General features: G+C 39.7%; 1 protein-coding gene across 2 annotated transcripts; it reads right to left on the bottom strand.

Moving 5' to 3' along the window:
- On the bottom strand, positions 1–26,836 carry LOC102226798 (storkhead-box protein 2). 2 transcript variants are annotated; one of them, XM_023334007.1, is made up of 4 exons: positions 26,325–26,836; positions 15,917–16,069; positions 7,397–9,902; positions 1–890 (listed from the first exon to the last, which is right to left on the bottom strand). In XM_023334007.1, exons 1-4 carry the CDS (start codon positions 26,677–26,679, stop codon positions 689–691), a joined length of 3,216 nt encoding a protein of 1,071 aa, XP_023189775.1. In that variant the 5' UTR covers positions 26,680–26,836; the 3' UTR covers positions 1–688. The 2 variants fall into 2 exon arrangements, with proteins under 2 accessions (XP_023189775.1, XP_005815082.1); XM_005815025.3 differs by lacking the exon at positions 26,325–26,836 and adding an exon at positions 17,299–18,993.
- Positions 26,837–27,216: the final 380 nt, after the last annotated feature.

Raw genomic sequence — 27,216 nt, forward strand, 5'->3', positions numbered from 1 at the left:
TTTTGGTCACATAGCATCTTTAATACCACCATTATAATAATTAGGATATCAAAAGTATCGAGTATACATACATAATTTGCATTGCGGTACACAAATCTGAGCTGATTCATGTTTTCATATCTTTCATTTGTTGTTCTCAGGATCAACTTTTATTATCTCGACATTGTGCTGATACATTAAATTGTCCTGGAGAACTCAACGCTATTTCAGGAAGGAGAACATTTAATCGGACATGTATTGTTAAGCGATATAAAAAGCTTTTTTGATATTTCCAAATGTAACTTGAATCCTATAGTCTACTACTTTCCAATACCAATATTCAAGAATCTTGATATAAGCCGAACTAGAGTCCATGTCACCAAAATCAACGCAGTTTAGGTCGGTTTCTGCACCTGCTGCAGCCTTGATATTCTGTCCTGTTCTTCTGGGGGGTTTTTTGCAGTTAAGTTCTTGATGCTGTAGGAACAGTCTCTTGAAGCCATGCCTGTTTTTGTAACAGTCCCAGTAAATGGATCCTCAGGAGTCTGAAGATGTGTGGAGTGTTTATGTGTGTGTGACTGGTTGAGGAACGCAAGGGTTAGAAAAAAAAAAGGAAATAAAAAGAAAGAACGGAAAAAACGAAAACCAAAATGGTGAAAACACCTCACTTCAGCTCCATCACCTGGGCCGTATCAGTCCGTGCTGTCTGTCAGACGCTGGTGATGGAGGCCAGGCAGTTCGATGACTTCTGCAGTTTCTCAGGCTGCGTGGTGGGGGGCTCGGGGATGGCGCGAAAGCTGAAAGGCAGTCCAATGCTGCTGGTGCCAATGTGGCCTGGGCTCAGTGCCGGATTCTGCCGTCTATTGCTTTCCACGATGCTGGATGTGTTGGATGCAAGGCTTTCACGCGTTCTGCACGACAAACAGAAAGTTAGCTTGGAAATTAGAAATTCAAATGAGGTTTTTTTTACAGTGTAGTGAAAACCAGTTTTTGCCCCCTAACAGGTTTCTTGGTTTTGGCTTTTTTTGTTACACTTAGAGCTGTCGTGACAGTTTGGTATGAGACAGATAATCTGTGAAAAAATGGAGTTCCTATGCCTTTTCCCAGAGCTCCCAGTGCTGTCTAATAACAACCAATCAGAACGAGAAGGAGGGTCTTTGCACTGTGAATCACGTATCTGTGTAACGCTGCTCATCCCTCCTTTTCCTGCCCCCATTGCTCTCTGTTACGCCACAGCTAGTACAGCCTCTCATGACTGCTAAGGCTAGTGAGCACGGCCACCAACGGCGGCAGATAAATAGTTTTCTTGTAACAGTAAGTTGTTTCGTTGCCACTATCACATTTGAAAAGTACATTCATGAGGATGATTGACAGCTCTAAGCCCCTCCTCCTGGCTCTGATTGGCTGTTTTTGGTGCATTTCTCCAGACAGCTACCGCAGCTCAGGAAGGAAGTGGAGCAGATCAATATTTTCCTAGATTGTGTCTTGTATTACACTGTCACTGGAGACAGTTTTAACAAATATATAAAAACATGTTTGTTTGTTGTTGTTGTTGTTGTTTTTTTAGAATAGAATAGAATAGAATAGAATAGAATAGAATAGAAGTACTTTATTCATCCCAGCAGAATTTTTTGTACAAAAATGTAACATAGTGCACCTTTAAGTTTGTCAGGTTTGCAAAAGAATTTTCCAGCATAGAGTAATTAAATAAACAAAGTAAAATTGTTGCACCTCCCTCAGCGGGCAACAACTGCCTGTCAGGCGTTTGGGATAACTGACTATGACTGTTTTGCAGAGGAATTTTGAGCCATTAAGCGGAATGGTTTTAATTGAGTCCCATTGGAGGGTTCCCTAGCAATAGCAGCTTGTTTAGGGTCAGGCTGCAGCGTCTCAATTTGATTTTAGTCAGAACTTTACGTAGGCCACTCGAAAGCCACTTGGTTTTTGTGGAGACATTCTGGGGTGAAATTGCTGCTGCTCCTTGAATAGTTGTCCTGCTACATAATAAAGTAAATGCATAACATAAGCTTGAGCTCTAAGTCAAAAACTAATAGCCTGATATGCTTATTCTGAATGTTCTGCCACAGTGCAGAACTCATGTTTCCACCATCTAAAGGAAATGGTCCAGGTCCTAAGCTGTTTGTTTTGCTACAATGTTAAACTTTTGAAATGTTGGTAGTTTTACGCACCTTCCAAAAATGTAGCTGAATGTTAAATCTATCTGTTATTGAGACCTTGTTCTTTCTGGACTTTTTTTTTTTTTTACCTTTCTAGCCTTAATAGACAAAATCATGTTTTGAAAACAGTTTTTTTCCTCAGAATATCTTTGTTTGATATTAGATTTTTTTTTTAGTTGACCTGAAACAAACAAACAAAAAATTATTTTTAAGGGGAACATTTGTTTTCACAGCTTTTTTTTTTTCACAGAACACCAACACACGCCTTAAATTTCATTCCATACAGTCAATGCAATCCCAATTATGATCAAATATAATAAAATTTAGCTTTTAATTTTATATTAAGGTATGTGTCCAAGGAAGTCCAGATGATTACATCTTTGACTTTGTAGCAATCCCTCCTAAGTGAGCTTGTGGTGACAGTGGACAGATGAGTGGTTGACTTTGCAAAATTCCCTCAAATTGATAAAAAAAATAAATCAAAGCACAGAAAATAATAATAATAATAAATAAATAAACTTTCAGATTTGTTGAGGTTAAGTGCAGTCAACACCTACAGGAGAACGAACCATGGAACTCTGATGGTAAGATGAATCACAAAACTGGGTTTATGAAGACATTAGACAAGATTTTAACCACATTTTTAAGAAATGAGCAACCGACACAGGCAGTATGAGGAGCATGATGCAAACTACGACCCCGGTATTTTCTACTGGACATCTAAAGCTGCTGCGAGTGGCACAGCAATTCTTTTGAATCAGTTCTGCTCAGAAACGTTAGTTCTAATCGGAAAACTGTCCAAAGCCAAAGTCTAGTTAGTCAGTTGTGGATATGGCAATATTTATCATAACATATGTAACCAAGTATGTTGTCATGCTTTTCAAAGATTTTATCTTATAAAGCAGAGTCCCAGAATGACACCTTTATCATTTTAAACAGTGACAAAGTCTATCATGCTAATTGAACTCATTTAGCTAGTGATAATTTAACAAAAGTAATCCCACCAAAAAAGTCAAGACAGTTTTCAAGCAGTCATGTTAACGTCAAATATCATGCCAACTTCAATGGGTTTTTTTTAGAAAAGCAATAACACACGACTCATACTTTTTGTGTTTCCGCGAATCCAAGTGTATGGTTCAACACATGTTCCACTGAGTTTAAAACAAACTGTAAAAAAAATTCAGGTTTGGCCTGTACAAAGGGAGCAAAAAAACAGATACAATGGGTTTCTACAATTATCCCAAAAATGTTTTGGTCCCGTCTGTTTGTCTTTTCTACAGAATCAGTGTTGCCATCATGTCACTAGCCATCTGCATGAGATTATGATGAAACACTGTAGGAAAGAGAAAGGAAGTCAATAAGACAAACAAAAAGTGAGTAAGAATGCTAATGCTTTATTAGAGCCTGGAACCTTTAAAAGTGATCCAAAATAAACACTATTGCAGAGTTTTTATTTACTTTCTCATTCATTCATTTTATTTATTTATTTATTTTAGTCGTTTTTGTTAGCTTTCTTAAACCTAGTTTAGTTTAAGCCTACAATCTCAGATAATCATAAACAACAATAAATTTGAGCTTATTTATTTTAGTGCAGTAATTTGTTTTAGATATTTAAAAAAAATAATAAAAAAAATATTACATTTACATCCCACTCTGTGCAATTAATTTTCAGAGAGGCTGAAGCCTAAAAAGGACTGCTGGGCTGCCTCTGAGGGTTTTAGGGCAGTGAGGGGGTCACAGTTGCTCCCACCGCTCATTCAGAGAAACAATACTTCACTTCAGACTCTCCAAAAGTCTCCAAGAATGCAACCAAAAAAATTGCTAGATTTGTCATTTGTCCCTATTTTCGAAAAACGTTTCTAGAGGGGTCTGAAGATTCACATTACAGCACAGCATGGCGTATGAACGATTACACACCAGATCCCATAAAAACACTAAAATTGCAAATTTGCTCACACACTGAAGAACTTGGGAATATGTGGCTTGTTTATGGGTACACTGACATGTGACCGGAAGAAGCTGTAATCACACCTACAACCTGCAGATTCGACCTACTGTGCCACTGACGTCCATATGAAAGATTCAGGATAGCCTTAAATAAAGCACTGAAACATGTTTAACACATAGAATGAAGGTTTGGGAAATCATTTTAAAGAATCCATAAACAATGTAAATAATTCAGGTTTGATATGTTGGTATCAACTTGTGTTACAACACATTTTTGTCTTGTCTGTCACTCAGTTTATTTTTTCAACTTGGTGGGCAGAATCGTAGCTGCCAACGCTGTTCATTGTTCCAGCTAGAATGATAGCAAATTTAGCCAAGCGAGCTTTGCCTCTTCTTAGCGTAATCAAATCTATTAACTAGTTTATGCTTGATCAGTCTAAATAGTTTAGATTCTGAATAAGAGACGATCGACTACAGTCCACAATTCTAAAACTGCACTGAAATTGTCCAAACATCAGCCAGCAATAGCATATCAACATTAGTATCAGCTTAGTAACTGCAGTGAAAGTGTCAGTTTTGTATTGTCACATTTGGATTTTGTAAATTGGATTTTGTTACTGAAATTATTTTAATTTTGTAAGCAATATAAAATAACCAAAGTTTGAACAATAAGAAATGTTTTGAATTGCAACCAGAACTTTGCTAATCGTTTGTAGGGTAATGTTTTCCTACTGTTATCACAAAATCATTTGTGTTGTCTGACGCAGGTAAATCTTTTAAACCAGATAATGAGAGTGATGGTAGATTGCCCTTCTGAGCACTACCAGGCTGATGCCACACATTATTTATAATTTAAAGTTTGTGAGGAAATGTTTTATCCTAATTTAGCTAAGTTAGCGAAACGGTGCCAAACAAAATCATGCTATCAGCAACTGGACACTTGTCTCATGAGACAGGTAAGAAATATTATGTTGTTTTAAGTTGCAGTATGTAACCGTTATAAAACATGCTTTTTACATATTTGTTAAAACTGTCATGTTGTGACAATTTAGTGTAAGACAGATGATCTGTGAAAAAAAATCAAGCTCCTCTGTTTTCTCCTACAACTATCTGCAGAAATAAACCGATTGGTCAGAAACAACCAATCAGAGCCAGGAGGTCTTAGTGCTGTCAATCATCTTAGTGTTCACAGTGCTCCCACCCTCCCCCCTTGCTCTCTGCTACATTACAACTTGTTCTTCACAACGGAGCCTGCCACGAATGCTCAGGCTAGTTGGCATGGCGACTGATGTCAGCGGATAAACAGTTCTCCTGGAACGGTAAGTTGCTTCTCCGCCATTAGCACATTAATCAGTATGTACACGAGCACGATTGACAGCGCTAACACCCTCCTCCTGGTTCTGATTGGTTGCTTCTGACAATGGGGGTAGTGCTTTTCTGCAGATGACAATGGGTAGAGAAGATGGAGGAGATTGTCTACATGTATCATATCTGTCAATATATTTCTAGTAAAAATAAAAAGATATTGGAAAGAACAGATTATCTGCCTTGTATTATACTCTCATGACATGGTGGCAGTTTTAACAAATATGTAAAACAAAATTTTTTTAATAAAAGTTAAATGCTGCAGCTTTAGTGCATACGATTAAAACGAGTATAGAAAAATATTTGAATTCACAGGCTTATATACAATATACATTAAATTTTTGAAGTTTTATTTGTATAATAGCATGTTCCATTACAGTATTTTTCAGAATCAGTCACTCCCTTCTGATAATTGCTAACCATTGTTTTCTATGTTTTCACTGGTAAGTTGAACATTTAATTATCTTTGGTAATGTGCTCCAGGTCTTTGAGGCTGGAAGGCCTCATTGTCATCATCATATTCTTTACCTTCCTCCATAAATTCTTCAGCAGATTTAAGTTTGGAATCTGGCTGGGCCACTTAAAAACATTTACGTTACTTCCATTCAAAATGAACATTTTGATAAAATTGAAAGATTAATTACAACTAAATCGTAGGAATACTTCTGGGCTTAACTGAATTAATTGCTGCATTTTTGACAATCTTTAATAAGACTAAATTCTCACTAAAGCTTGTTCACTCTTTTAAGTTCCTGTTGAAATTACACTGCCTCACAAAAGTATCCCCTTACCTAACCACAAACTTCATTTTATTTTTGGGAATGTTATGTTAAAGAACAAAACAAGAAAGTACTTTGTTATAAGGTGGAAAAAAGATTAATATTCAAATTTCTGAAAAGTGTGGCATAGATTTTTACTCAGATTCCTGAGTAAATATAAAGTATTTCTGATTCTAAGGAAACCAGAATTTTTTCCCTCTTCTTCTCCTCTTTTGGCTTTTCCCTTCAGGGGTTGCCACACCCAATCATCAGCCTCCATTTATTCCTATCCTCCCCATCCTTTATCTTGGGAGGATGGGTGTTTTTATCACATATCACACCTGACTCCATTCATCCCAACTTGCTTGCACACCCTTCTTCACCTCTTTTCCAGACTCGCCATTGCTTTGGACTGTTAATCCTAAGTATTTAAAGTCCTCTACTTTCTTTACTTCTACTCAGTGTAACATCACCGTTCCACTCTGCCATTCTCATTTGCACATGTATTTCATCTGGCTGTGACTAGTCTCCATTCCCCTCTTTTCCAGCACATGCCTCCACCTCTAGGTTTTCCTCTACTTACATGCTGCTCTCACTGCCTATCACAATGTCATCTGCAAACATCATAGTCCATGGAGACTCCTGTCAGCCTGTCCCTCACTAAAAACCACTCTTTCCCTTGGAATCAGAAATACTTTATCAATCCCCACTGGGAAATTCTCAACATTACAACCAGGCACTAATGAAAAGTTAGGAAAATTAAGACAGTAAAGAAAAAAAAAGAGATTTAAAAACAACGTATAAAAGCATATTGAGTTGCAGAGGTCACCTATATTTTAGGAAGGATCTCCAGTTGATTATTTCCCAACTGACTGTTGTGCCAATTCAAAAAATAAGTTTAATAAAGTATTTGTATGGATTTAAAAATCATCCTATTTGCTTAAACAAATGGCAACTAAACTTGTCTTGCTTCTTCAAAGGCATTATCTTTTTAAGCACTGAGGACTGCCATGCCCTAGATGTACTAACAGGTGATTGATCTTTAGATACTTGTATGTGGGTCTAACATTTCAAAATACTTGTGATCTGGCCACAAACAGATGGATTTGAGACTTGAGGACACATTCTCTTATCAGTTTTAAATGATGCACAGTTTACTTTGGCTCTTACCTAGGAGAGTTAAAGCCACTGTCCACTGTGACACTGCTGCTGTCCATGCTGTCCAAGCGTGCAGAGTGGGCCGACTTCTGGCTGCTGCTGTTCTCCGTCTCCTTGGGGCTGAGCAGGGTCAGATTGGTCTCCAGTTTCCGCTGCAAATCGTGCTCCTTCTCCCGTTCAAGGAGCCACTGCATGGTTCCTTCTCCGCCACCACCACTGCTGCCTCCAACATTTCCGCCTCCTTCCCCATGGTCTTTGCTGTCCTCTGCTGTGGCCAACTCTTTGTGCGAGTCCTCCTCTGCCTCTTCCTCCTCCTCATCATCTGATACGTTATAATAGTCAAAGGAGGCAGAAGGGACTGTTGGCTCCAAGCTGCTCTGTAAAACTGCAGGTGACGCTGAGGAAGTGGCTGAATTGGAAGGCTGCTGGGGCTCAGGATTGTCTAGGGCCTCTGTTGATTTGGCATGTGAGGCTTTCCGCAATGTGCCAGACTTGGTGTAGCTGCTGTCCACATAGCCAGTGGACAAGGCATTATGTGGAGGTTTGAACAAAGTGTCCTTGCTGAAGATCTCTTTCCTCTTTATCACCAAACTGCCTCCTCCCCCTCCAGGGTCGACATTGTGTTGGTGTGGTGTCAAACGGGCATTTTGTGCTGGTTCTGGCGTCTGGCTTGGCGTCAGTCGCGCTGAACCGCTCTGTCCCTTTGCTGCCGACATGTCCTCTTTGTACTCCATTGTATGAGGAGAGGTAAGGTGAGGAGTTTGCCGGTCAGCTGGAGAGCCCTTTCGGAGTCCCCCTGATGAGGTTAATGTGTCATATTCTGATTTTGCCTGAGGCGAAGGGGCAGTAAGGATTGTTTCATTTGATGTATTGCACTGGAAGTACTCATCCGTAGAGGGCTTAGGAGAAAGTCCCATTAGCTCATTGTACGTCGGCAAACTGTCTCTGCTTTTGTTCCTTTCCATTGTACTCCGGATCCTTGACTCATCCAGACTCCCTTTCCCCAAATCAGGCACATTAAAGTCGGAGTGGAACTTAGCAGCAGAGAACATGATCCTTGAGTAGTGGGAGGACTTCTGTGTGGCTCGAAGAGTGCCATCATCAGTGTAGTAATGACTACGCTCCTCCAGACTGGGTTCAAAGTCTTCCGGGGCTCCCAGTGACGGACCCTTGAGAGAATTGTCCATTGACCGAGATCGTTCCTTAGCTTGATCTGACCTCTCGTGTCGAGACTTCCTGTCCTGATTGTGGCTGTGACTTCTTTGCACTCTGGACTGACACGTTCCACGTGAAGGCTCAGGAAAGGGCATCTCAGTTCGTCTCTTGGCCAGCTCCCCAGACACGTCCCACTCAGGTGTAACTGGGCAGTACGATTCAGTAATATTGGGGTTACTGTGAACCAGATACGTTGCACCTCCACTTCGCCTGCGTTCCAGAGTGTACATAGCTTCCCGAGGCGAGCGAACCAATGAGTGGCTAAAGAAACGATAATCCCTTTCCATGAACACAAGATCCCAGTTTGAACCTTCGGATGGGTCTCCCCTGGATGTCCTTGGTTTGCTGTGAGACCGAGACTTACCATGTGGTGCCCTCCGGTGGCCCCTGCCCCTCCGGCTGCGTGCACTGTGCTGGGCAGAAGACCCCGCCTTGTTCTTCTGTGTACGCTCTTCCTCCAGCCTCTTCATTACAGCAGTGTGCCTCGCAACATTCTCCACTGTTAAGTCAGGGTTAATCCTCCGAATTATCTCCATCTCCACCTCCCGTGGAATGGGTGTGGTTGGTACGTCCTCGTCACGTAGGGGCCATTCCTCAGGGGGGAACTGGGCTGAGAAGGTAGCCAGCTGTCGCATTTTATCCTTCTTGAAACTTAGTCTAAAAAGTTTGAGACCAAACCTTTTGGTTTGCTTCTCACCACTTCCACCACTACTTGCCTCTTTCTTTTTGGTCAGAGTGTCAGCTTTATAAGGGAAAGAAGTAATGCCTTTACTCTTATCAGCTTGATCTTGAGAAGGCGGAGACTGTATAGGAGGAGAAGTGGGAGCCGGGGGATGTGGGTATGATGGCGGCTCTCCTCTGTGTTCCCTGGTCGACGTGCTTGGAAGGGTCTCCCCGCCATTTTGATCCTTGGGTGGCTTGCTTTGATAGGAATCTCCCTTGTGCTCCTTTGGTGACTTACTTTGGAGTGCAGAGCCATGCAGTCTTGACTGGTCCTCACGATAGGAATTGTATGAGTCATTGTGGTTCTTGCGAGAAGGCCTATCTCTCATGCAGCCTGGTGTGGATGGTGTGACATTCCCAGACTGAGGTGAGGTACAGTTCTGTGGCTGTTGCTGCTGACGCTCCGGAAGCCGATCCTCCAGGTGATACCACTTGTTGTTTGTTCTGATGAGGGAAGGAGTGATAAAGTACGTCTGGGGAGTGACGATGAAGTAGCCCTCTGGAGTTGGATATATCTTCCTCTCTCGCACCAGCATGTTCAGAGTGTGTCGCAGGACCTCTGGGCTGGGTGTAGGCACACCTGCAAGAGGCACATATTGGACTCAATAAAGTAAAATGAAAATATTAGTGGAAAGAATACTAGACAAATTTGGTAAAGTCAAGGGGCAACTTGTATTAAACATGTTTTCCTTAAACCCACATTTCTGTATTAAAATGTTTTTTATAGGTTTGATGAAATATTCTAATCTGAAATGTTGTGTTCTCATTAATTGTAAACAAAATATATATATAATTTAAATATTTAAGGCTTAAAGGCATCAGTTTGTGTGGAATTAAGCCATATAATCTGTTTAATTGAGCTGAATAAATGAACTTTTAAAAATAATACTCTAATTTATTAAATATGACTGTATATTCTCCTGTTTTTTAAGAAATAATGTAGACTTCTCCGTGTTTTACAGGTTATCTAGTTTTAACTCAGCAGAAACATAACAATTTTAAACATTAATTCCTTGCAGTATGTTGCATTAATCATTTACAGTTGGCAGATCTTGACAGATGCTTACATTCACTGTATAAACACTACCCTTTTGTGTCAATGTTTGACACACTCAGAGCAAGAAGCCAGTAGTCCTGAAGCCACATTAAAAGCCAGCTTAAAGATTGTGCGTAGGAACAAAGCCCTACATTTTTGGAGACATTTCCTGTGGTGGTCTAAACCTCCACAGCAAAGTTTTTTTATAAGCTTAAAGAAGGTCAAAAGAAGGCAAGATTACTAAAAAAAAATAATGAAATGTACAGTATGTAAAGAAACCCTCTGGCGTTGTGGCATTTAGCATAAAGAAATAACAACAATGCTACTAACTACAGTATATCACTGTGCTGTCATGTCTGAAAATATCTGGTTTCAAAATTGGACAGATTAATAAAATCTCTGTCTAGATCAATAAAATAAATACAGTTATTTGGGGAATTATTGGAACTTTTTGAAAATTACGGATGAAGCACTTACTGATTTTAACAATTGCCACAAAATTTCCCACTTTTGGTAATGACTTTTTCTAATGAAATTATTATTAAAACTGCATAAAGAGATTGTTGTATTTAACTGCCCTCACTGACAGAAGTTTAGCTTAGTTTATTACTTTCTTTTGAACATGACAACCAAATAAAAAAGTAAAAGACATAGAATAATATACGAACATATGAAATCAACATATATTTGACACTATGTGCAGTATAACAGCCAATTGATACTGTTGAAACTATAAGTAAAAACCACCTTTTTTTTCTCAGTCTGAAGTTTAATCAGACCAAACCTCTCATTTTAAGTCAGAATTAACAAAATTATTTCTATTTACTAAATTCCACAAAAATGAAAGAAAAAATGAGTCTTTTTTTGGTCATTTATTTATTTTTATTAATTAATTAATTAATTAATTAATTAATTAATTAATTAATTAATTAATTAATTATCTTCTAAATTAAATGGTCATATACATTCCCTCAGTACTTTGTGCCTTTAAACTGTATGACATGGATCCAACATTTTGTGTTTCCTTTCACAGGAGTTTCACAGTAGTATGCTGGAGTTCTGGTCCGTCCCACCTGACAGAACTGGTGAAACTGAGTCCATTTTGTTGGCTGCCTCATTCACAAAACCTTTCAAATCTGCTCATAACTTCTCAATAGGATCAGGGCTTTGTGATAATCACGCGAGAACATTTACTTTATCTTTAATCAAACCACTTTGTCTGCATGCTGAGGGTCATGGTTCAATTGGACCTGAGCTTTCACTTTCTGGCTGATGTTTTAGATGTTGCTTCAATATTTCTACATAATATCCTTTCCTCTTGATACCATCTATCTTATGAAGTGGACTAGTTAATTCGAAAGACATCAATAAATAAATCCCAGATGTTTTTCCCTTAAAAATTTTGTAGCATTTAGAAAATAGAAATAATTTTGGTAATTCTAACAGACCCAAAGCAAGAGAAGTTTGATCTCTTGCTTTAGACAGGGGGGGAAAAGGCGGCTTAAGTCTTTGTATGTAAGCTTCTGGTTTCAACTGTAGGTTTGAAATGGCAGGAACAAATATAAATTTATTCAAAGTTTTGACTTTGTCTACCTCAAAGTCTAAACTTCCTCTTGTGAAGTTGTCGTTATGATTGATGTGCTTCTAGCTGCCACCAATAGCTCAGTGGTCGATGTAAGTTCAGGTTTTCATGGCAGCAGTAATTGGTGCTGGTTTAACTATCACCTCCTTGGGATACTAGCATGGTAGTCAAGCAGCTGCTCACACTCACCAGAATAACCAAAAGACAGTGTGAGGTCTTTTGTCTGAAGCACTTGGTCCAAAGGTTATCAACACAGCAATAAACTGAGACAATGTCCTTCAATAGGACCCATAAGAACTTTTAAAGGGTCAGAATTATGTATTTTCAGCCATATGGTGCCATTTTATAGAACAATCAAGTAACTATTTTACCTTCAGTTGTTATAAAAATGCTATATATAGCAAATATAACTTAAAATAAATTTGACTTTGTAAGTTAACGTCTTGACATTGGACCTTTGTCTCTTTAGAAACTTACTCTGAAAGTCTGCCTTCAGAAAGTCATCATAACATGGCTCCTCTATAAACCCTTTAACAACATTTTTAAAGAATTTCTCAAACATAAAAGATTCAAAGCAACACTCCAGGCATTTTTTGATTAGGGAATAACAGTATAACATTATGTAAAGCTCTAAAAAGTCAATTTTACATAATACTTTCCCTTTAAGTTTACTAGACATGAACGCGCCCCCCGCTCACACACAAACAATATTAGTACTACGTGCACCAGACTGATGCTCCACAGACAGAAATTAGGCAGCGTCACAATTTTTCATTTAACATTCAACAGTTTTTAGACTAATAAATTTTTCTTGAAACATAAACATTCTATATTGTATAAATTTCTCTATTGGTATAGGCTATGTTCATTCCATTAGTATAACCATCACTGTCGTAAAATTGAATATTGTTGCTGAAGGACATTAACCTTATATGTCCATTTTTATTCATTTTTGTTTTCTTGTGATAATCAACTATGACTAATTCCACTTCAGATCACTCCCTGGATTCATTGAAATGCATTGAAAGGAATCAGAAACAGGTCATGAATTTTAGAAACTGTGTTTGTAACTGTATTTCACTAATCTTGAAGAATTGTGTATTTTTATTTTTTCACTGGCTTTCATTCTCAAGATGAGGATTTACATTTTAAAACACATATGAAACATTACTACTTCTAAAAAAATATCTAAATATTGGAAACTATTTGTGCTGCAACTAACTTCACCCTGAGCACAACAGCTTTAACCTTTTGTCAGCGCATATTTTTTTTAGTGTTGAGAAATGGACTTAATGGAATCAGTAAGTAAATCATAATCAAGTGCCATTTTTAGGCACTTCGGTGTACCTGATCTGTTTCTGTACCCTGAAGCAGATCAGGTTATGAGCCAAAACATGAAGCCATAACAAAGATACCAGGATGTGAAAAAAGCATTTACCCCATCACAGATTTCTCCTTATTTTTGCAACTCTTAATTGTTTTAGAACATCAAAGAAAACTTAATATCAGACACCTGAGTCAACACACAAACAAACAACAACAACAAAAACATTTTTGGATGTGTTTTTCATTTATTAAGTTATTATTATCTGTGGATGAACTTTGGGCCATATTTATTTGCAGAATAGTTTAAATTGAGACATATTGCAGGCTTTTCAAGGTGTAAAACCTGTTTACCATCATGCAACAGGTTGAAAAACCTGTTGCATGCTTGGATTCAAGCCCAGACTTTGATTATGCCACCACAAACTGTCATTATGGTTAGGCTTGTTGGTGTGCTTCCAATCATTGTCTTACTGCAAAACCAAAGTCTGTTGAGCTTTCAATCACAAAAAAAAGGAGGAATATTTTCCTGGAAGAAAACAGAATTCATGGTTCCAATCATTACGGCGAGTTGTCCAGGTCCTGAAGCAGCAAAGCAGCCCCAGACCATCACACAATCAGCACCATGTTTGACTATAGGTATAATGCTCTGTTTATGAAGCTTTGGGTAGGGGTGAGTGATATGCTAATATTAGACTGTACAATTAGAAGGTGTCTATGAAGGAGACAATCGTTCAACGCGTCAATTTTAATGCAACTAGTTTTGGAACTAATAAAAAATTTCAAGGAAGACATCAGCATTTTAAAACAACCATTGCCAAGAAAAATATCTATATTTTCTAGACAATATTTTTTCCCGCTGTGAAAAAATATATTTCCACATATTTTTGAACATTCAGAGTCAATGTTTAGTCAACGTACTAAACATCCATTTCCGAACATTCAACTTTCAGGGGACACTTACTGATCTGAACATTCGCTTGCTAGCTGGGTACAGAGGAACCTACAGCTGCTCCTGAAGCTTCTACTGGAATAGCTGCTAATGCTACGTTAATAAATATGGAGCAGGATGCTTGAGTCTTCAGAAGGCCTGGTTTGTCAGTTTAACTTGTTATTAGCTAATCAGATTTATTGGACTGCTTGCATTGGAGAGTCTGCCTATACCAAGCAAGATCAGTTAAGTATACTATAAGCCTGGGGGCATGCGGTGGTGGCGCAGGGGGTTAGCACGCCCCACGTTTGGAGGCCTTAGTCCTCGACGCAGACGTCGCGGGTTTGACTCCCGGTCCCGACGACCTTTACCGCATGTCTTCCCCCCTCTCCTCACCCTTCTTCCTGTCTGCCTACTGTCGAAAAAATACGAGCCACTAGCGCCGCAAAAACTCTAAGGAGAAAAAAAAAAAAAGTATACTATAAGCTTGGTCAGCCTCCAGGCTTTACTTGCCTCCCCGCCAATGTCATTTTGTTTATTTTAAATAGGGTTTTTTAATATACACCAATAACCATAATGTATAACTGTGAGGGATTTATCCCCCTCAACAGGTGTTGTTGTTTTTTTGTGCTTCCTGTATTGTTGCTTTATTTAATATTTTGTTTTGATCATCCTCTCTTTTCTTTGAGGTCATGTGTTGCCATGGAGGCGCGCCCATGAGCAGTGATGCCTAGGACCTGGTGTTTCCAATTTACCTTACTGGGAAGGTCCATTGTTTGAGAAGGAAGAGAGACGTTTGTTTTATTTTTTGTTTGGTACCAGCTTATTTTTGGTTGTGTTAAATTGTTAGTTGTAATTCTGTGAATATTTGTTTAGGAATATTGTTTAGCACAAATGTTTGTTATTTTGTTTACCTGGAAATGTAATTGTTGTCTCCGCCCCTTAATTAGTCCTGGCCATGCTTTAAAAGCCAGGTGGTTTGAATCAGAGGGGTGGCTCCCTCTTGTTTGGAATGTTTGTCAGTGTGAAAATGGTAGTGTAATGTGCAAAGAACTGATATAAAGAAAAGTTTTAGAGCTCTATAATGACTGGACTTTGTCTGATTTTGGATCGCAAACCAACAATAACGCATTAAGCTAGGCTAGGCTAGGCTTGTAGCTGACGCATCAAACGAGGCGCAAGGACATGATCACCTGCCCATTGGCCTCACATGCTATTATTTCTAAATTATGATGCCTGCTCATGCACCTCTGAATTTTTGCAACTTTTAACATTTTTAACACAACAACATGATGGGCTGCTGGTAGACTGCCTAACGCCTCTACCACTGGACTTAGTGGGTTTTCTAGGGGAGGCCCTGATACCTGAATAATAACAAGAGATTAATGGAGATACTTCACCAGAATATCAGTACCTCTCCTTGTGTTACAGAAATAGATTATCCACAACAGAAAATTAGTAGATCTCTAAACAAACACTGCTGTTGTTTTTTGTCTTCTGATCTGACCCAGCATTTTTCTTTCTCTGCTGTGTGTTTTCTGTTCCATATTTGTTTTATCTTTGTCGGATACTAAAATTTGTTTGATGGTCTGAATCATAAAAGTGTAGCAAGAAAGCAAACAGAAGAAATCTGTAAAGGGGAAATATTTTTTCACTCTACTGTACATTTCTAATAGATACATTTTTTCCCTATGTATTCCAAGTTTCTGCATGGATTTGTACCTGGAAAACTGGCAGTGAGGTGCTCCATCAGTGCCTCCTGGTTGACAGGCTTGTGGGCAGAGTTCATAGCAGAGATGGCCAAGCACAAGATCTCCCCCAGTGGTATGAATTGTGACTGACTGATAGGTGACATACTGATCGGAGACACATCACCTGCGGAATGAGGAGGAGGAGGCACAGGCACAACAGTTAGATCATGAATGAACAGTGGGCGCAGCGTGTGAAGCTATGATGTAATGGTCAAACAGCGGCAGTGTGCACGCTGCCAGGAACGGCTCCTCCCCTCGTCTCTGTGCTTCCTTAGCCTCTCTTTGCTGCTGCCTTTTCTGGGTTAGCAAAGCGAGGCATCTGCTGCAGCAGAGTGAAAAATCCTTTGCAAACCGCTCGTCTGTTTCAGAGCATCCTCAGAGATGGACCTGCTCAAAATTCCACTCCGAGCTAACCCACGCAGAAATTCTCAGGTCCGCCATAAGCTGGCTTTGCTGTCAGCCATAGCGAATGATGAGATCATCCCGTACCACACAGAAAGCCTGGGCTTCAAGCTCTACCCGAAAGCCGACATCTGTCTAGCTGGAAGGTTGTAAAGCAACACGCTGCATGCAACTGCTGCAGCATCTGTGCTGTAGTGACCCTGTCCCCTGACCTACATCTGAGAATCACACAAGACGATGAGGAATCTAATGTCCAAAGCTCAAGTTTGACATGAAAATCCCCCCCGTCTTCACATCGAAACAACAGAATCGGCATCACCCATCTGAGTTGTGCTTCTTTAACTTTAGCTCTGCCTCTTCAGCAACACTCAGCCTGAACGGTCAGTTAAGCAACACGATGACGTTATCTCTGTTTAGTATCTCAAGCCCTTTAAGCCTCGTGTGGCTGTAGAGGACTTTATGAATTTGCACACGAATGCGTTTTAGCTTTTTAAACCAGGCCACAAAGACGGTCTAATATGATGAAAAGAAATAAGAGTTTGTTTTGCAAAGTGAGAATGGTCCTTCATAGTCTGAGATGAGCAAACACGCAATAAGAGTAAAGGACAAGGTTTCTCCCAAAGGTAAACATCCTAAAACCATTTATACAAACGGTACACGCTGTACCTACTTTACCTGTTATCTACATTTCAAAACATAGCTCAGATAAAGTGCGATTGTAAAAATATATCAAGGAAAACACACACAGATTTAATCCCACTGAAATGCCAGCTTCCACTGGGAAAGAAAGGAAAAGCTTTCCCAACACTTCTTACATCTCACATCATCCCCAATGGGTTGGAGCTGATTCAAAACTGATTCCACATCACTTTTCCTAAACTCTTAGCTGCCTTAGCGTAGAGAAGGTGGAGCTTCTGGCAGAAGATGGGGTAGGGGGAGTGTCAGACTCACCTGGCGCACGATAACTTGGTGGGGATGGAGAGAAATGCGGAGGAGGAGGAGGAAGATGCTGCTTCTGCACACGGATGTCCTTCTCGCTACGAGAGAGATTGTGATCCAGCGGGCGTTCGGGAAGCTCCGAGCTGGGCCAGGCCCGCCGCAGATTGCCGCTGCGGTTCTTCTTCATCGTGACCCCCCTTTTTTTCCCCCTGTTTTTTTCCTAATCCGGCGGCCTTCACTCCCCAGGGACCTCTGGGATAAGGAAGCGTGGGGCAAAAAGGGGTGGCAAGGGGTAGGGGGTGCTGGGAACTGGTGATATGGGGGGGGAAAGAGAGAGAGGGCAGGGGATGGGAGGAGAGGGGGAAGGAAAGGAGGGGAGGTGGGGAAGGGGGAGGTCGACCAACCTCAGGCTCAGTGCCTCCCCCGCATCAATGAGAACGTCCCGCTAGAGCGATCACACACCAGACATGGCAGGAACCAGTGTGCGCCTTTACACACATTCACGCATCTCATTTACGTCCACGAGCGAGCTACGAACGAGCGCGTCGGCGCTGTGGGCTGTTGTCATCGGCTGATCCGGGGCGACGGTGGCGGAGGAGCAGGTGATTGCGCGAGGCATCACCCTTTCATCGACATCAGTCCCAGCCACCATTTGTAGCATCCCCATTTGCATGCGTAGGGAGGCACATTACGTAGCCACTCTGATGTGGGAGGAGGGAGCGGGAGAGATGTTGGAAGGGTGGGGGGTTGGAGGGAGCAGGGGTAGAGATGAGGGAAATGGGGCATTGGAAGCAAGGAGGACGGTGAGAAAAGGATTTCAGCTGAGCTTTTTTTTTGGGGGGGGGAGCGGCGCGTTCCCTTTTCAGAAAGTAGCAGGGAGAAAAGGGGGGAAGTGAGGGGGGGAGATCCGGAGGAGATTGATGGTATGGTCACAGAAGCAAAAGCTTTAAGAGACCCAGTCTTTGACAATAGCTCAATTCACCACAGGAGTGCTCGGCCGATCCCCCCTCCCGTAAAACAAAAGAGCTGGCTTTTTTAAAAAAAAGAGAAAAAAGCCCAAAATAAAAAGCTCCATTCAGGCCCCGACGGGCATTAAAACCTCCGTAGTAAGCTCAGCGCCGGAGACACCATGTTCACCTCCATCTTTATCCCATCAGCCACAAGACCCCATCGTCCTTTCGACAACAGCACACCAGCGAGAGGGGTGGGGAGAGGAAAAAATGGTGAGCATCGAAATGAAATAAATAAATCAAGTCAGGAATAGATATCCACAGTTTCCCCCCCACGATCCGACGTTAGAAGCTCCCCGATCCGATCGCCGTAGCATCCATTCATTAACGGGGGAGGGGGGGCGGAGGCTGAGAGGGGGTGTGGGGAATGCAAACTCCAGTCAACGGCAAAAATCTCTTTCAACGCTAATGCTGCAGCTGCTCCCAGCACCTCCAGGAAGGGTGTGTGAGTATGTGTGTGCGCGCGTGTGCGTGCACGTGTGTGTGTGACAGGGAGAGAGCGAGAAAGAGAGAGAGAGAGTACGTATGTGCGCATCCGCCTGCTGCGCGTGATTCTGCGTGAGCATGCATGCGTCTGTGTCTGGGTGATTGAGGCTGAGGGGATGGGAGGAGAGGATGCAAGGGAGAGAGAACGAGGACATGCGTTAGAGGCAGAGAGGAGAGTAAATATGAACACACACACACACACAACAAAAAAATAAATAAAACAAAATACAAAAAAAAATCCACTCCTCTGGTAAAAGTCCAGGGGAAAAAAGAGGAACATGTCTCTGGCTAAATTTCCATTTCCATTGTCTCCCTCCACCTTCTTTGCATCATATGTCCTCTTTAGGGATGAAGGGGCCCCTCTCTCTGCCTTTCCTGGCCCTATATGACAAAACTCACAGTCAACAGGAATCACTTAGAGACAGCAGGGTTGACTTTTAACACCTGACACAACTGAAACTTTGCTGAACTGCAAAAAGAAAAAAAAACACAAGAAGACGACAGCAAACAAGCAAATGCACTCCATGCTGACTCACGTGTGGAGTGTGAATGGACGGTTGGAGGGACGGGACAAGGAGCAAAGTGAGAGGGGCAGGACAGGGCAAAGTGGGGAGGTGATGGAGCGGGTGGAGGGAGGTGGAGGATGGTGTCACAACCAATCTGCTCCAGTTCACTGATACCAAAAAGAAAGAGGAGAGCAGCAGCAGCAGGAGGAGGAGGAAGAGGAGAAGGGAGAGCAACACAACGCCAGCCATTTTATTTCTCAGTTGTGCTGCAACAGCCTTTGTTGCTATGACAACGCAAGCCGATGAGCTCATAGCTGTTAGCTTTTGAGTGTTGTTCCCTTAAAGAGCCAGTTACCCAAAATAGAAAGTCGACTGAAGCACATAGACAAGGACCAGAAAAACTAGGATCCCTCTTCACGTGACTGTTCCACAACGGAGAGCATATAATATAATATAATATAATATAATATAATATAATATAATATAATATAATATAATATAATATAATTCATAAGATTAGAATGTTATTGAAAAGTTTAAATAATTTTATTAATTCAGTTCCAAAATGTGAATATAACATATTTTATAGGGATGTCTGATATATCGGCACTAACATCAGTAACAAAAGTCATCTTGTTGACTTTTGTTTCTGGAGTGGGAGACTGGGTGGGGGGATGAGTGAACGGTCAAAATGCTGGGAAAATATATATAATATGTATATATAGTATAGTATCGGTTATCGGCAATGACAGCAATATTCATATTAAATATCAATATTTGTATCAGTGCATCCCTATTATTTTGTATGAAGGTCAATGTCCTCATGCTGGCAGCAGCTCTGTTATGTTAGCTCTGGTTTGTTCTTTTTTTCCAGACTTTTGTTGATATTTTTTTTTATCTAGGCACCGCTTGTTTGGACAAGTTGTCCTCTGGTTCTGGATGTCCTGCATCTGGGAGGACTTTTGCTCTGACCTTTTCACTTTTAGACATGATGCGTAACCGTGGCAACAAGGTATAAGTTCTTTACAATTCGGAGCGGCTAATTAGCATCTGAAAGGTTCAAATAGTGCCTGAACTTTGACCCAACTCTGACCCCAAATCCCAGAGGAGTTAAAAAAGGAGGTTTAATGGATGCAGAGCGGGACCAGAGAGCCGGGAGAGACGGAGGAAGGTCAAACCATCTCTACCATCCATCACATTGGGCAAAGATCAAATCCCAGACTCTAACATTTTCTGCCCGGCTTTCTAACCAGACGGCCAGATGGAGAAGCGAAAGCAAAGGAGGTGGATTAGCAGAGCTTGCCACCAATTGATGTATTCATCCAGGACAAGTTACTGTGGAATATTGTCTCTGCTGCCTGGACACTGAGCTGTTAGCATGTCATAATGGTACTGTAACAGTCTTCAGTCAGAAGCCTAGAGAGATTCATTGCATGACTGATTATTACTGTTGCATGACTGTCCACAGCACCACCATCCACAAATACTCTTTGAAGATTCTTAAATGATATTATTAATGTATTTAAAGTTGCTTTTTAAATACAGAAATGTTCACTTATTGGAAAATATGCCCCTGTGCTGTGCAGTATGTATTCAATACTCTGTTTGCAGGAATTCAGCCTGTGGCACTGCAAAATGTTGATGACCGTAAGCTGCTTTGAGAAAATATGGATTTTATTTTTCAAATTCAGTTACTTGAATTAATACATTTTTCAAAGATATTCTAATTTATTGAGATCACAGGAGGTGTGTTAACACACTCACCTGAATTTTGTCAAAATCACTTTTAGATTTTTTTGAAAGCTTTGATCTACATTCGTTTTTATTTCCTTGTCGTAATGGGGGGGGGAAAGAAACTCAAAAAACAACCCCTCTTACATAAAATAGAGAGTCTGTCCTGAATTCTGATTTGTAACGCTATGAAAAAAAAATGTTTCAAAAAGACAAATGAGCAAAACTAAATAAAAAGCTCCCAGAGGGTTAATGGGAGCAGTTTGATTGACTCACCAATAAGGAATGCTCTCAGATTCTTCAAAGTGAACCTGCTCTTAATGTCCACTGTCAGTAAAATAATGACTACTCCTGATTATTCAGCACAAGTTCAGAAGAGCAATGTTGTATTTCCAATGAGACCAGAACTGGGCGTTTTACAGATGCTGGGTCACATTCGCATGTCTCAAACTGACCTTCAGGGGCAGAAAAGAAAACTGTCATAAAAAGTCTCAATTCAGTACATAAAACCAAAAAGCAGAACTTTTATTTTGTTGCTACTTTAGCACCATCGATTAAACCACAATACCTGCACAACTTAAAAATTATAATTTTTCTGAAAGATAATGACTTAACATAGAATAATATAAAACTGCAGATGTCAGTAAGGCATACCACATTTTATTGTTCAGTTGCAATGACTACTGTTACCAGCAGGTGCTTATATTTCAAATTTATTATAAAATATATTTGGTTAATAACAGATTTCAGTAAATGATCCAGCTCTCAGCAACAAGTACAGCAGCTAAAGAGTATTTGGTAAAATGAAATGCCACTATTGCAAAAAAAGAGAAGAAAAAAAAAACATGAAGAGTTTGCCATATCTACATCACCTGTAGGATATAAGAAATGTCAAATTTAGTTTTTATAAAAGTTTTATATCTTTTTTTTTTACATAGAGAATGCTGTTTTTTTCAATGTGAAACATCTAATCTGGACTTGTGTATGATGATGTCACAAATGAAACGGTGGCTAAATAAAGTTTTCCTATGTGATAATAAAGCGTTTTTAACTTTTATCTTTCCATCTTGAATAAATAATGCTGCACTCCATGTAAGAGTAACAATGTGATTTTCGTCAAGACCTTCTCACAAAAACTTTCTCAGCAGTGAGTGTGCCCCTCAGCGGCTCATTTAACCAAAATCTCCTTCTCGAAGCTAAAAGTAAGATCAAAGACATACAGATTTTTACGTTGATATCCAACGTAAAACATATGTGAAATATATAGCAACAGCTTCTGCCGCGTCAAAACAATTCCTCCTATTCTCTGAGGAGGCCCTCCCTTTCCTTTCAGCGAGGAGCGGTGCTGAGCAGGGAAGTAGAGTCGGGTAGAGTTTTCCTGAACAAACTCTGCACTTTTCCTGCCTAAAGAACACAAACCCTAATTCTTCAACCTCTGCTAATCAGATTGAATAGTCAAAAAAAAAAGTCCTTGTTTCTACAGCAGAAAGTTGGAGACTTTCATCTGGACTTGTTAATCCAGCAGCAGTTTAACTCTTTTAAACTGCTCCTGTTATTATATAAAGTTATTATATTACATTATATTACACTACATCACTCTAGTAAACACTGTAAAGTCAACAGGAACTGATAGTTTAGAAGAAATGGTTTGACAAAAGTTATTAAATTATAGCAAAATCAAATTTGCAATAATGAGTAATAGGCGAAATGTGGCTCACATTGAAATTGTGCTCAGAGCCTCAAATAAACAAAGTTAAACAGTATAAAATTCAGTGCAGTGATGATGTGAAGCAAAAGATATACAGTATAAGGACTTTTTATTTATGCTAACTATTAGTCTCTCAAACAACTTCAGGTATGGAAGTGTTGGGCACATAAAAACTAAGACTAGACCAGTTTGACTGATGAAAACTGTAAAAAAAAATAATAAATGATTCAAGTTATTGTGATCCAGCTAAGAAGATATTCATTGAATCAAGAACAATTCAGTACTGCACAGGTATTGTACAAATCATGCAATAATTAAGAAGTACTTTGAAATTATAGACACTACATGCCAACTTAAAGGAAAACATATGTAAAAGTCAAGACTAATATTTCAAAAAGCTTACCTTTGTTAATTGTTATTGGATGAAAGTGTGGAATCATATGATAGTGAAGAATTAAGAAAATATTTTTCACAATATAGATTTTCTTTTAGATCACTAAAAGACAAGTGGAAGACATATACAGTGGATCCAGAAACTATTCACAGTGCTTTACTTTTTCCTAATTTTATGTTCCATTCTTATTCTAAATATTTTTTTCTTAAAGTTGAAAAATAAGTGCTGCTTTTTTAGATACTGGTTATGCTTCTGCTTATATATTTCCCCCATAATTTCTGTAATACTTATTAAGTAAGTTATTAAGTCTGCTTGGTTACAGTTCCACAACTGTTAATACTGACCAAGTAAATTGTATTTCATGTCGTCTTAGAATGTCTCATACAGAAACAGAAAGCTAAATGTCCTCAAAGCCTTTGATATTTCAAAGTTTGTGTTGGAAGAAAAAAAAACTTTAAGCACACATATCTTTCAGTAAGCTTACATTTTTATTTTCAAAATAGTTGTATTTATTGATATGATGTATTATTCTAATTTTAAATGTCATATCTTAATTGGAAAATCGTAATAATTACAAAGTCTTTCAAACATCGATCTGTGTGTGATTATAAAATGAATTTCACTTAGTGATAACGTTCCTAAAATAAATTATATTTTTCAATTGTGTATTGAATGTTTCTGCATCATGATCAGTGTTTCATTCATTAGTCATAGGAAAGGTTTGTTTGTTTTCATTTAAAATAAGCAGGTAAACCTGAAGCTGCCTGGGTGTCATGCTGGTTAAACTGTAACTGATCTCTGTGCTCACATGGCCTCACTATTAATGTGAAGACTGAAACAAAAACAGCCCTTCCTCTGATTTTCAAACTGCACAAAGATATGACATGAATCGTAAAATTTCACTTCATGCATGCAACATATGTTAAATTTGCACCAGCACTTTTGGTTTTGGCATTATTAATTTTGGTGAGTCATTAGCTACAAGTCAAACATTCCACAGCTTATCAGTGTCTGCTGGTACCGACAAGGACTTGAAAGCAGCCTAGCAGCCAAAAGACCACCTCATCCTACCACCAGAGCTTTTTGTCAAAAAACAAGAGTTGCTTTTTTTTTTTAATTGACATGTTTTCATTAAGCACATTTATTTGTGCAATTATAGTCAAGGCAAACATAGCTAGTGTTGTTGCTTTTACTCCCCAAACATTGTGAGCTTCATTGAGGTGGTGGAATAATCGTCAACAGAACTTTGTGCATAAATCTACAGAAAAACACCAATTTTGTGTTTTTACTCTGCCTCTCGTCAGTGCATAGACCATGCATCCCGACATCTACACGCAAATGGAAGCTGTGACCCAACTGAAGACACATGAATTGGAAGAACTCTGACATTGTCCACGCCTGCCTCTGAGAAGCTGCTGTGGTCGAACCTGCTAACAGAGACGCCCCAACATGACTTGGCGCGAATGTGAGTTATAGTTTTGACAGAAAAAAAACAAGGGCCTAGGTACTGAAAAGTTAAACTTGAGAATAACTGGGCCCAGTTCCTGAACTCGTCTTTGTGAATCAGTAAGAGTACAAGTCATAAAGCGGCTGCCGTCACAAGGTGAGATGATACATAAGCTGCCTTTTAACTCCAACTAGCTGCGACTGGTTGGATGCAACCCGGGGGGCATCTTCGCTGGAATCACAGACTAATAACTTCCTCTTAAAACTTTGGCTAGAAGTATTTTACCTCACAGCTCCTCTATGCAGGTTTTAACATGGTTAACAGGACTTCAAAAAGAGATCTATAAAGCCTCACATTTGAATACACGATGTTTTGCTATTAAAAGCAGGTTCTGTTATAGTTTGTTTTTCACTGAGACATTCTGGTTGTCATAGTCTGGGGTGACAGCAAACGCCCTGGTGGTTTTTCCATATGGGTAATGTGACTCACTCAGAGGTGGGTAGAGAACCCCCCAAATTATACTCAAAATAAGAGTAGCACTACTTCAACATCTATTTACTCGAGAAAAAGTGAAAAAGAGCCATCCAAGAAATTACTCAAGCAAGAGGGAAAAAAGTATTTGGTAAAAAGTCTACTCAAGTACTGAGCAACTGATCAAATTATCAGTCATTTTATATTTAAAAATTACATAAGCAAACAGAACAAAGTATAAAGTTAAGTAATTTTGGTATTTTAAGAACCAAAATGACATTAACTCATATAAGTGGCAAAAAAATAACAAAATAAGCCACTTTTGGTGCCATGTCTTCTAAGGAAATATTATTTTACTACTGAAAATTACAGTACATCACGAGGGATGAACTGGTGCATTTTAGGTTCAAAATGTCCTCTGTCCATAATCTCCATGTAGCTTCCAAAGAAATCGACCATCGCCTCATAATTTTCGAATACTTGAATATTGTTTGTATTTATAAAAATCAAAACAATTCACATTATTTGGGCCTATGAGTTTTATATAAAGTGCAATGTTTACAAAACACCCAGCCCTTCGTAAAATCTGTTCTAGGCCATACCTTCAGACTTTTTAACATTCTTTGTAAAAAAATAAATAAATAAAATAATAATAATAATAATAAGTCAAAAAGCCACATCTTTCCACTTCACAACTAAGACCTGCTTTTTTGCTGGTCAACCACCTAAAATCCCAATTATAGAGTCTGATTTTAGATGCACTGATCTGAGCTTTATTATTTATTTTACATCATAATCAGAATTCCTAATTGCAGTTTCTGAACAGTTTGTTGCAGTTTATTTTCTGTTTGATAAAAGTACTCAACCTATTATTTTTGTCAGCTTCAAGTTCCTTTATTATTTATTTTTAGATTGGCTGTTATACTAATTGCACTGACTGAACAAACTAAAGTTGTTATTTTTACGATTGACCAAGCTGGTGAAGATATTGGTGTATTTAAGTGTGATGTAATCACAAAAAAAAGTTATCCAAAAAAAGTTACTCAGTACATTCATGTAGCCTATGCATTTAAAAAAAAGAAACATTGTAAGTCAACTCAGCACTGTTTTCCTGTATCGACCGATACTAAACCTCAGATGTTTGTATCGGTACCGGTCGTGAAAAAAGTGTATCGGTGCATCCCTAAAAGATGTCAAGACGTTAAAGATTTCAAGGAGTTACATCCGTTTACATGGCGTCCCGATAACTGATTGTCACTGCTGGACTCTGAAGCTTGTTACCCACCTATGCATCTGATATGAAAGCCTGGCGGTGGCTGCAGGGTCCTCCTGGTCCAGGCGTTCCTCAGCTGCTGAAGATGCGCCTCCTGGCTCTGGAGGAGCAGCACGCACTCGTCTATCCAGCCCAGGAAGAAGACCTCCGACAGAGCCTCGGTCAGCGCCTTGTTCCAGAAGTGCCGCATGTTGACGGCTTTAAAGCTGGCGAAGACCTCGTAGCCGGTGAGATGCTCCAAGTTTTTCCACACCTCCGCTGCATCTGGCCGCGGTGATGATGACGGTGAACTCGTCTCATCTTCCCCGCAGACCCGCGACAGCACGAGAGCCAGAGAGAGCGGAGTTATGTGGGAAAACCTTTCCATCCCTGCTTCGCTTCCCGACAGAAAACTGACATTTCTGAGCGGGAACCTCGTTATTAAGTTCTCAAACCTCTCATGCGGCCTCGTTTTTCATTTTTAAAGGGAATTTGTAGAGGAAAGCTGCCCCTAAGTCAGGTCAGGTGCTCCATGTAAGCGGCCGTCAGATACGCGGCTCCCAGACTGTAACTGTCAAAGAGCTTTACGAACTATTTTCAGCCACAAAAGAGGCAAGGACTTTGTGCTGCGTTCAAAAACTCCTCGTAAACTACTACGCTTACATTTTAAACGAGTGTGTGCCTCTATTGTTACTGTTATTATTATGAATGAGGACAGCGAACAGGTAACGCACCATTGGACCAACGAGACATTTTTTAAAAATCAATAAGAGAGAAAAGTCAGAAAGACTGAGGCAATCCAACTTCTTGGAAGCGTTTTTCTCGTAACCATTTTTTTAAAGAAATAATACGGTGGTTAATTTTTTTATATATATTTAAAAACTGGTGCACGAAACTAAACTTTTACGAAAGGCTTTCATTAAAA

The sequence above is a fragment of the Xiphophorus maculatus genome, chromosome 5 (assembly GCF_002775205.1).
Source record: "Xiphophorus maculatus strain JP 163 A chromosome 5, X_maculatus-5.0-male, whole genome shotgun sequence".
NCBI classification, from domain to species: Eukaryota; Metazoa; Chordata; class Actinopteri; order Cyprinodontiformes; family Poeciliidae; genus Xiphophorus; species Xiphophorus maculatus.

Bases quoted from the DNA above. Each gene is read 5' to 3' on its own strand.
- LOC102226798 (XM_023334007.1), bottom strand. From the start codon at position 26,679: ATGGAAAGGTTTTCCCACATAACTCCGCTCTCTCTGGCTCTCGTGCTG. The intron at 9,903-15,916 runs GTACAAATCCAT...TGCCTCTTGCAG, and splicing joins CCTCACTGCCAGTTTTCCAG to GTGTGCCTACACCCAGCCCA. The intron at 891-7,396 runs GTAAGAGCCAAA...TTTGTCGTGCAG, and splicing joins AGTGGCTTTAACTCTCCTAG to AACGCGTGAAAGCCTTGCAT.